Genomic DNA, 11,336 nt, shown 5'->3' on the forward strand with positions numbered 1-11,336 from the left:
AAAAGTGACAGAATTCTGCTTAAAATAGGCTTTACCAAAAATACAATCATGCATTTGTAAGTTTGGACACATTTATATGCCCGTTTTATTTTTACTTTAAATTATGATGCACCAGGGGTGGTTGTCTGTATTTGCAAATGTCTGATACCTATTTGTATAATAGTTTTCTCACCACAAGGCAAAAAGTACATTTTTGTAGACGGTTAAACATTTGTATAGCATGGTGTATTTTGATGGACTCTCCTCTGTGGGTTACATTTATTGAAGATTTGTTTAGTTGAACATAGGCCCAGGTGATGTTGACACAATACTTTTGACTGAATACATTGGTATGGATAATATAATGATGTTTTGGGGATGACTATTGGTTTTCGTAAGATATTTATGCAAAAGAAAATGTTGAGACGCTATGAGTAATGTGGATATGGTAACCAAGCAGGTAGACATTCATTGTACATTTCACTCAGTTAGTCCAGTATCGGTCCAATAGGTTGATAACTTGAATCACTCGACTGTAATGTAGCCTTAAAGACCAGGGAATGACGTTCAAGCTATATCTAGATATTAGGTTAACCAAAATCCCAGACGATATCGACTCGCATATCCCAATGTCAATATTGCCCAGCTCGAGAAGAGCGCCAGTCTGCTTTGATAATGGACTAGTTTCATTTACAAAAGCTCCAAAGTCACAAGGGTTAATTCATTCTCAGCCTCCTTAAAACCTTATAATAAGCACACAAGTGTGTATTTGCGTTTATGTTTCTCATGCGGCTTGCTGTGTTTCATCACACTGTAGAGTTGCAAGTCTCTCCGTTTCCCTGTAACATCTGTGGAGCTGCCCAGTACTGATGTCCTTCCATACGTCATGTATAAAACCATGAAAGGAGCTCTGGCTGACCTGAAAGACCGACTGATGGAAGTGTGTGAGAGAGAACTCGAGAGGGTTTCCGACAAGGGTACGTCCTGTCAACTACGGACAGATGAAAAACTAAATAATCGGTGGTTACTTTGCACTCTGATGAATTGCCAACTAATGACAGCCGTTTAATTCTCTGGTCGTCCAGTAGTTTCACTGAGGGAAGCCAGACAGCGATCCTCTGCAGAAACTCATACAGGTAATTTTCAATAGTTAAATGTTTGCGGGGTGACGGCATTATCCTCAGTGATTGAATTGGTTGAATTCATCAATCAGCCATTTCACCATCTTCCACTGTCCCCCTTCTCTTTCTTCATGACAGTGAAAGATACCTTCACGCTGTACAACTCAGAACCAAGGAACAGAGCAGACCTTCTGCAGCGTGAGTCTTCTGAATCGTTTGTCTTTTTTTTTATGGTTTAAATTACTGACAACACTCATCTGTGTCCAGATTTCAATGACATAACCCTGGACCCAAATACAGCCAACCCCTACCTGTACCTGTCTAAGGGTCTACGAGGGGTGACAACGCGACCCGAACATCAGCCCTATGCAGACCACCCAGATCGCTTCAAACGTTGGGCTCAGGTACTGGGCAGAGCTGGCATGGCAGGCCGCTGCTACTGGGAGGTGGAGTGGGATGGTAGCACAGGAGTCTCCATTGGCGTCTGCTACAAAGGCATGAATAGGAATAGTGGAGGGAATGACTGCAAGCTGGGACACAATTCCAAATCCTGGAGTCTGGATTGTTCCTATTCGGCTTGCTCTTTTCAGCACGACAAGGACACCGTGACTATAGGTGTGCCCTGCTCCAACAGAATAGGAGTGTATCTGGACTTCAGGGGTGGAACTCTGTCCTTTTACAGCATCGCTGATACAATTATTCTCCTTCACAAAGTCAAAACTGTATTTATCCAGCCTCTTTATGCTGCATTTTGGGTGGGGCTGGGCTCCATGTTGAAACTCTGCCGGTGTCCAGTGCCAGGTTGACTGTATTATTGGTTTTTCATAACCTAAAATCTTAATATATTCTAGTTTCTTCAGAACATTTCTTTTTGAACAATGATGAAACCAAAGGCAGCTTAGTTGTGCTCACAGCTCAGATTTTATTTTAAGAGTACAAGCCGAAAGCAGCAGCAGCTTTGAAGCAGGGAGGGTTTTAGATCTTATTGAAGGCGGCAACATCCACACTCTGGACCTGCAATCAGTCGGAAAACAAAATATGATCTATATGAAGTGACGACTAAGACCATTTCAATTTGTACAGAATCATTTATGTGCAATGTCAAATGGTGAATATGCGATTTTATATATCTAAACTTACTTTTCAAAATGTAAATCAAGAGTAACAAATCCTTTGCATATTTTGGAATACAAATTTCCTAGGATCTCTCCTCAAAGTTTCAAATTTTTCCAGACGATTGACCCCTGTTCATTTGTAATGGAAGTTTACCACTTTCCTCCAATCCAAGTTCCAGATCCCATCCCATAATTCCTAAACCCTACAGTGGCAGAATTGGACTTACGTAGTCTTCAAACTTGGTGATCTCCTCCTCCAGCATGTCTGTGCCGACCTTGTCATCCTCAACCACGCAGCTGATCTGCAGTTTCTTGATGCCATATCCTACTGGTACCAGCTTGGATGCTCCCCACAGGAGTCCGTCAGCCTCCACCGAGCGTACGCACTCCTCCAGCTTGACCATGTCTGTCTCATCATCCCACTGGGGTAGACAGGAAGGGGAGAGGTGGAGTTGGAAGGGAAAGAAAATATCGACATTCTCAAACAATGTCCATTTCACAACCGGGTGACAAAAGGGGTGTCGCTGGCCATTATTCAACACAAGGTGCACAAGTTTCTAAGCATATCTGCTGTCAAATTTAGCAACATATAGTGCAGGTTAAGTGACAAGTTTGTTAAACGTATAACATTTTTAATGGGTTTTTAATGCCCTAAATCTTGTTTTGGTTAGCTGCATTTGCTATCATTCATCATAATACGACCCATCAACATTAGATGGTACTGAAAAGAAATACATTAAAAACAATAACCCCCCATGGAGAACCATTCTAAAATTCAAATTTGCCAGGATCTCTTCAACAATAAGATGCTTATTCTTAAAAGTACCCAGTAGAGACAACAATTGCAAATACCGGTGAGAAAACACCTTCATATCACCTGTAAACAAATTATGTGCACAGCAGGGCAGAATACATACAGGCTTGACGTCCAACAGGATAGAGGACTTGGCAATGATGCTAGGCTTCTTCGCCTTCTTGGCGGCGTAGGCCTCAAGGCGCTCCTGCTTTATGCGCTCTGCTTCAGCGTCCTCCTCCTCATCACTGCCAAACAGGTCAAAGTCATCATCGTCATCACCACCGTTGACCACCCTTACTTGCTGGACTGGAGCAGCCTTGAGGAAACAGAAATGTTGGTTAGAGAAAGGTGTAATGACTTGGATGCTGAATGATGCGCAATGTGAAAACACATTGCTGGAAGATCACTGAAAGTTTGCTCTTTAGGTGCAACGATGTTAAGCACAGAGTTTTCCTTATGTTCTAGTTTGCACATTTGATCCTCAAGATCAGCTATATTTGTTGATATCAGGGATAAAGTCAGTAAACTGGTGGCTTGATGAATAAACCCTCAGCAACCTACTTTGGTGCATGGGGCAGTAACTGCTGTCGGGGTCTTCTCCAGCATGGCCACCCTGGACTCCAGCTTCTGCAGGGCTGCCCTCATCTCCTCCACCACTAACACACACACACACACACACACCAAGACAAAACAGAATGAATACTGTGTACCACCAGAAAGTGGGTACAAGGCCTGCACTCATATAGACAAATTAACAAACAAACCTTTGTACAGACTTTGGTTCTCCAGCTCCAGGCTCTTCATGCGTGAGACCAACTCCTGGTCAGCTCCTGTATGTGAAGAGGACTGTCGGCAGACATGCACAAATTAATATTTCAAGTTTCACTGTGCAGACCAGAATTAATACGATAGCAAGGCAGTCCAAATATTATCCAGGTTAAGAATCAGACCAAGTGATGATGCAGGCACACGGTCAAACAAATGGTCAAAGCACTGGTGGTTGTCAAGGACAGGGGAGTGAAATACCTTCAACACAATGACATGCAAGGCTGAAATTTGCCACAGAATTTCAAATCTATGTTTCTCACAGATTATGTTACAATCAACTCCACTTCCCACAAATGAAAGAGCGTTTACTATTTGGAAAGTTAGCAAGCAGATTAACGCCTAACAAAAGCTTTCTTTGCTTTAGAAAAAATTGTTAGAATCACACATATCCAGTTATGGATTTACAGAAATGCAGAATTAAGCATATAAACAAGTGAATAATTAATTTTGGGTCCACAATTATGAAAAAAAAAGCCATATCAGCAGTATTGGACACATTGTAGCTCCCTATTGATAAAAACAGCTGAGATATTGAGCAGTGGGGGAAAACATTATTTTAAATAGTCACAGTCATGATTGATAGATAATCCTGCTGACAATTTTGAGCAAAATAATCCTGAATTTTATCCATCATCATGCAACAAATGAGAGAATTTAGTTTGGCTAGTGACAGGCAATGCATGAAGCCGATTTTAATGAGGAGGTTCAGGAAGTGGGGCAGTGATGAGTCGGGATCTGGGATTGGTGGCACACTCCATGTCAGGCAGCAGCAGACACACCCCAACCCCATGCCCAGGGGGCAAGTGGTCGAGGGGGCACTTACATTTCTGTGCTGCCGTTTCTGCTGACGCCCTTTGGCCGCCTGCACGGCCGTTTTCACCTGCACCCGTTCAGGTAATAGGACACAATTGAAAAGGTGGAGAGAGATAGGATAGAAACAGGACAGCAAAAAGAACAGCAGTGGTTGCAGACACATACGTGGATGTCAACGCATCTTTACCCGGAGATAGTTAAGTCAGAGCTTAGAAATAAGAAATCAATTAGTACTGAAAGAGTTGTGGGATCGAGTCAACGTTTGGAGAACTACAGGAGCGCAGGTACCGCAGAAAACTGAAACATGGAGAATACATTCATGGATGACATCTCTGGTTCTGACAAACATGGGCTCACGTGAAACTGTCAACTTCCAAGTGTAACATACAGGTTGCAACAGTTATTACCACAAAATTGAAGTACAAACTATCTCTACAGGTTGCAACAGTTATTACCACAAAATTGAAGTACAAACTATCTCTCTTTGAGCAGTTGTGAGAAATATGATCAAGTTGATAATATATATATATATAAACAGCATGTGATTTTGCTTTGGCAAGGTACACACGCAAATAACTTAATGGGAGTGGAATATATGCAATGAAGAAGACTATGAAGCAGGTGAGCAGAAGTGAAGGGAAGACGGTGAGAGTAGGGGCTGGATGAGATTAACACTTACTATATCAAGTTAAACACACAATTCTGCTGGGTGTAATGTTCTATTTTTTGCTGCCAGTTTAGTACTCAGCTGACCCAGTTTGTTTAACACTGCCTGAAACGACTGACTTATTAGGCTATAACTGTGAGTTTCATGAGTGTAACCATTTTATATCAGTTATTCCCCTATTCTAGGGCTGGTACGCGGAGATATAAAGCAGGGTTTACACCAAAGACGAGATGCACTGAAACTTGCAGCTACTTGCAAAAGAATGTGGTCTGCAACATTGTAAAACCTGCACGTTTACACCAATGAGACTAGACGAGACAATGTATCGTTTTCATCGCAACGACTCTACTTCCATTCTAAATGCCGGCTTTTCAAGCGTTTTTCTTGCTGGATACCTTATAGTGTCTTAAAATATGAAAAGGATAGTGATAGTGAACCTGCTACAGTTGCAGTTCTAGTACTGATGAAACAGCGCAAACATAAAAAAATGAGAGGGTTGAGAATTTGGATGTTTGTTGATCTTGGAGTACATTTTAAGGATTGTGTCTTACACAGACAAGGCTGTTCCTCAAAACAAACTGATGAGGTGATCCTCCCTTTCCTCCATCCAGAACTTCGCCATTTCCACCAGCTGACAGTTTGTAACTGACTTGACCAGCTGACTTTGCTACAAGCTGATTGGCTGTTGAAACAGGTGATGCACCACACATTATAAAACCAGCCAGTGGCGACTTGACAAACTGAGTCGCAGGCGGCATCATCAGCCGGCTTGATTCCAGATGAGACGATGTAGTTTACACCATTGCATCTCCTCTCTGCAATGTTCTAAAATGGTTTCAGTTTGTCTCGTCGTGAATCTTGGGTCTAAACTGGCCTTGAGAGTACAGTACTGCCACTACAGGGGGCTGGCCTGTAGGTATTTTACAATGCAGTACTCACTACTTCTAGGGACTGCTCGATATTCTGGTGGGATTTAGCGATGTCCTGCAGGGGGTGTAGCAGGGAACAGTGAGGAAGGCAGGAAGAAGGATGCCAAAAAGACAAAAGCATGTGAGCACACACGCAACATGCATGCACAAACACATAAACTTAAACAGTCAAATACTTTGGAGCCTTACTGCAAAGTCATGAGAGGACACAAAAGTAAATATTTTGCATTTAAATATTTGAGTACTCATAATTTCATACTCCTTTTATTGAGCCAATCATATATTGTAAATTCTTAAAAAGCGCACTCAATCTAAGCAGTCTCATGCAAACCAGTGCCAATAGAGCAGTTAGTCTAATACACCTGTTCCTAATGACACAAAGTAAAGGTTAGCTATGAAAAATGACCAATGCCCTTTTTGCAGCTGACAGGTGATTAAACAAACTCCACCTTGACCTCAGGTGACCATCGACCACAGTACTCCCAAAGGAGGGTCTTAAACATTTCTACATATATTCAAAACCCTTTACAACTGACTGGAAAACTTGGTTAATATTCCCTATGATATGCATATATATACATATGATATGCATATTATGTATTAGCTAGTAAAATGACCGCATTACTCTTGATCCATAGAATATCTTTAACAATGACAAATATCACACCAGGGTAGAATTACAGCGAGACTACATACTAATTTTTTAAAGCTTATGTAACACATGGGGCATGTAGTAACTCTGGCAGCCATTGCAGCCCCAGACTGCCTGAAAAACAGGGACAGCTGCCAAACCACCTGATCATCACCCAACACACACACACACACACACACACACACACACACACACACACACACACACACATACACACACGCAGAGCAGAGCAACTCATAAAGCTGAGCGGTTTAACTCGCATGCAAACAGCTGCTAGGGACTGGTGAGCACCGACTGACAATTACGCAACTGCTTAAAAGCAAAAGGCCAGTGACAGACAGGCAACATGAGCTGAGCTGGTGCCATGCAGAGGGGTGCATGAAGTCTAGGGAGGTGGCCGTAGACAGAAAGAGTACTACCAGCGAGAGGGTTTCCGATTACGTCTTCTGATTTAAGATCTTTCGAAGAAACGGCAGCCCTATTCCCAAGATTTAGCAGACTCAGGTCTCTAACCAAGGAAATGTCCAACTACACCAAATCCCAAATGTATGTGTGCCTAATTTAAAAAACCTAGCAGAGGAAGAGGAAACACCTTGAGTCATTCAAGACCAATACAAGTGTGGGGTATGAGGATCTTCTAACCTGTTGATGGGAGTGTGTGGCGGGGCCGTTGGGTCCCTCGTAGAAGCGCTTCTCTGCCTCATCATAGCGGTGCTTATCGAACCAGATATTCTCGGCAGCAAGGCACTGCAGTCCACTCATGTTGGTACTGACAAGGAAAGGGGGGGGATTCAGTAATGAAGGACTGCTATTCAACTGACATCAATTCAAATATATCATGGGTAAATACGTCACAGTATGTCAAACAACCACAGCACTGAATTAAACAATACCAGCCAGAGCCAATTTTTACATAAGCAAATGAGTGAGGGGCCATAGCTTCGTTAGACACTGGACTGAGACGGTGAATATTTCAGGTTATGATTCAAACAGCATGCAGAGCCACAAATGGGGTTGTGGTGGGACAGGAGAGACAAATCAAAGCATAAAAAAACAAACAGTCATGTTATGGCAATTGATGTGACATATGGAAATGATCGGTTGTGCTACACCAGTTTAAACAGACAATCTAAAAATATACAACCGCATCCGTTAGTGCACGCCCAACAGGTCAGTAGTAATTAATTGGATGAGAGACAAAGGAGGGCACTAGAGTCCCTCTACTTTCCCTTTGCTCCACACTTTACTAATGGATAACTGCAGCACACGGGCACATACACATTCCTCAGTCAGACAAAAAGAGTTGCCTTGTTTGCAAACTCTGGATTATTGAACAAAAGGTTGAGCGTGGCCCACAAAAGCTCCCCTTTGGACACTGCAGAAGTCCACTCTATTGTAGAAATATCACACCCAGGAAAAGTACGGACCCTGTGTGGTATCCATTACATAATATGTGAGCTTGTTCACACTGAGCACACTATTAAAGAATAATCTATTGGGGCATGGCCCTCCATTAGTGATGCTTGTGTCCAACGTAAAAAACAAATATGAAAAGCAAGAGAAAAAAAAGAGAATCCAACCCAAACAACGGTGTAAATTGACAGCAAAACAAAAATGCAGACAGACAAAGATAAAAATGGAAAATTAATACAAGTAAAAAAAAAAATCGACAACAATTCAGGCAACAGCATGTCTCTCCCATTCTCAGTGTAATGGAAGTGTCATACTTGTCCCATGTTGGCCTGCCTTCTGACTCGGAGAAGCCCCTCTTCCTGTTGGTTGAACCTTTTCTGCCTTTACTCCCATGCTCAGTGTCAGCAGTGTGGTCACGGCCCCTGCTGGGCTGTCGGTGGGGGATGCCAGAAGACTTTGTAGTGGTAATGGGGCTGGAGAGGTTCTGCTGGTGCAGGCTGCCCTGCTGATGGCCATTGTGCCATTTCGAGCGGAAGGTATGGGAACCTTTGGTGCCTGGGCTTCTCGGAGAGGATGACAGTGGTCCATTGTTACTTCCGGTACGCCTTCGTTGGTAGTTGCCCTCGGCCTGCTCAAAGGCACTGCGGTTGTGCCAGATGTGCTCTGCCTGCATGCCCTGGAGGACAGGGCTCTGGCCATAGGATTTGGGCGATTCAATGGAGGTGCTCAACCACTCCTCTTCAGCTCCAGAGCCCTGGTTCTCTGACTGGGATGAGCGTGTACGGCGTCTCCTCCGGCCAAAGACGACCTTGTTTCCATTGAGGATGTCTTTCTCCAGGGAGCGGCCATTGCCTTGTTTTACCACCAGCACTGGTATAGCATTCTGCGGGGCTGATCCATTCTGATCCATTGCTTAATTAAAAGGGTTGTCCTCTACAATCAATCTTGTGTCAGGTAATATGAGGAGAGAAAAGGAAAGAAGCAACAGGTAGAGGCTAGAGCCATTAGTTCAATGTGAAGTTAGTATCACAAAGAACTTATTGGTTAGAGGAATGAAGTGATGTGGTTTTTGAAGCTCAAGAACAGAACGGATATTTTATGATGATGCTAATGAAGTCATGAAGGAAAAAGAGGTTGAGGATTGATCAGAATTCTTACGTTTAATCAGAAAATCATAGATCATAATTTTTTTTAACACAACAGTTTATAAATATCATACCCTGTATATTGTCATTTGCAAATTGAGCCTGAATTTACAGGAAGTCCTACTTGACAACAAATTTTGAGATATGACTGGCGTAACCCCTTCAGTTTGAAAAATAAGTTATGAAAGAGAATTGATCAACCTCACATTGGGCTTGAAAAACCCCAAACCAAAACAAACGATGCAAAATGGCGTATGGATAACACGTGTAAGGTGACACTGACCTATACTAAGGTTAGAATGAGTTTGTTTAATGTTTTCATTCTGAAAACATCCAGAAGCACCAATTTTACACAAAAGGGGTTAAGCTCACCTTGGTTTTGGCATGTTGTAGGATAATGTAGGCTACCTATTGTGGGATGAAATACTGAAATCCAAACATGTGTGGTGCAGATAACATTACACACGGATTTTGAAAAATGTGAAAACTGCAACAACATCCAAAAAGCACTGCCTGGACAAATATCTACGTTCTCAAACAACAATAATAACAGATTACATTTATATAGTAGCGCTTTATCAAATCAAATTCAATCCAGTTCAATTCAAATACAACCAAATTCCCATGCATGAAATAAAACGGCAACCTAAATACAGAAATCAAGGTTTATTGCAGTACTTTCATTAAGAAATCCATTGCCTACTGCATTATCGATCAAGACAGACGATTCTTCCATCACGACAAACATTAGTAAAAAAAAAAGATATTAAGGTTCAGTATGAGCACTCACCTATGGTATTGGAATGGGACTCTGACAGTCTAAAAAAAGACAGTACACAAATCTCACACTGATCAGGTCTATTCACAAGTATTTTCACGACAAACGAAACGTGTTAATTTGAGCCCATCCGTGAGGAGGATGCCACAGTTGAAGCCTGTTGCTTGCACATTCCGGCACTTCGTTAAAAGTTTGACAGCCGCACTAACCAGTCGTTAAGCCACGTGGCGCTCAAATACCACGCATCTAAAATATTCTGCCGCGTTACAGACAACCCGTCTCCCCTTGTTAAGCCCATGTATGTATTATAACTGTACTGCACTTACTGTCGATTTATAGCGAGGTTTTACAGCCGTGTGGGTGCTAAACGTGCTCTCGGCTGTAATCCGATGGTGGAAGAGGACTCGCAGACAGCGGACCGCGGGCATTTGTCTGTATCCGATGGGGGTGAAAGGATTATTTAATGTGCATTTATTTTGCGTTTTACAACTTAAAACCCTATCAAGTATATGGGGATACTTTACTACGCGAAATTGTTGTAAAACAGGGGCAACAGTACACATTGTTGTATTAGCCGCCAATTTCACAGTGCTTCGCAAATTGGTATGGTCCGTTGTGTCTTTAGAAACTACGGTTCCCATGATTCAAGTGGAGAAGGCGGTTTAAAAATAGCCTGAAAACGTAGCGTGCGGTCCAAATCGAGAAATGGTTTTGTTACGTTCGTATTCTGGCGGTATCCCCCTCTTTTGTTGACATCAGTAGATTTTTTTTAGAGCATTATGGTTTGTTTTTACATAGGAAATATAACTTCATCCGCCGACACGATCAGTCTTCCAGGTTGATATCTGTGTCCCACCCTACTCCCCTTCCGTTTACATCTGCATCCGAGTTATTGCTGATCAATAGTTTCTTAACGGAGGCGGCATTTTAATCTGTCTGCCAGAGTTTGTATAATGCGCCTACACCCCCCGGGCCGTTTGTCTCCACTACACGTTAGTAAATGAAAAACTCATATGTAGATGGTTCAATTGTTTTACCCACTATTTCAGATTGTTAAGGCGGTTTTACACCGAAAGCAGCCGAACTGCAACCGGGAAAAC

At 42.5% G+C, this 11,336-nt stretch overlaps 1 protein-coding gene across 6 annotated transcripts; it reads right to left on the minus strand.

The window, feature by feature from the left end:
• Positions 1 to 1,998: 1,998 nt before the first annotated feature.
• Positions 1,999 to 10,677, minus strand: eef1da (eukaryotic translation elongation factor 1 delta a (guanine nucleotide exchange protein)). Of its 6 annotated transcripts, XM_056292771.1 has the most exons (9): positions 10,563 to 10,620; positions 10,249 to 10,277; positions 7,543 to 7,669; positions 4,663 to 4,719; positions 3,776 to 3,857; positions 3,573 to 3,667; positions 3,133 to 3,327; positions 2,443 to 2,637; positions 1,999 to 2,114 (listed from the first exon to the last, which is right to left on the minus strand). In XM_056292771.1, the coding sequence occupies exons 3-9, from the start codon at positions 7,660 to 7,662 to the stop codon at positions 2,076 to 2,078; spliced, it is 783 nt and encodes a 260-aa protein (XP_056148746.1). In that variant the 5' UTR covers positions 7,663 to 7,669; positions 10,249 to 10,277; positions 10,563 to 10,620; the 3' UTR covers positions 1,999 to 2,075. The 6 variants fall into 6 exon arrangements, with proteins under 6 accessions (XP_056148746.1, XP_056148745.1, XP_056148749.1 ...); XM_056292770.1 differs by lacking the exon at positions 10,249 to 10,277 and having other exon boundaries at positions 10,563 to 10,677; XM_056292774.1 differs by lacking the exon at positions 4,663 to 4,719.
• Positions 10,678 to 11,336: the final 659 nt, after the last annotated feature.

Source organism: Lampris incognitus, chromosome 14 (assembly GCF_029633865.1).
Source record: "Lampris incognitus isolate fLamInc1 chromosome 14, fLamInc1.hap2, whole genome shotgun sequence".
Classification (NCBI taxonomy): domain Eukaryota; kingdom Metazoa; phylum Chordata; class Actinopteri; order Lampriformes; family Lampridae; genus Lampris; species Lampris incognitus.

Coding starts and splice junctions, on each gene's coding strand:
- eef1da (XM_056292769.1), bottom strand. Junction 3,858..4,662: donor AGAAACGGCAGCACAGAAAT/GTAAGTGCCCCC, acceptor GTCTGCCGACAG/TCCTCTTCACATACAGGAGC. Junction 3,328..3,572: donor TTACTGCCCCATGCACCAAA/GTAGGTTGCTGA, acceptor TGTTTCCTCAAG/GCTGCTCCAGTCCAGCAAGT.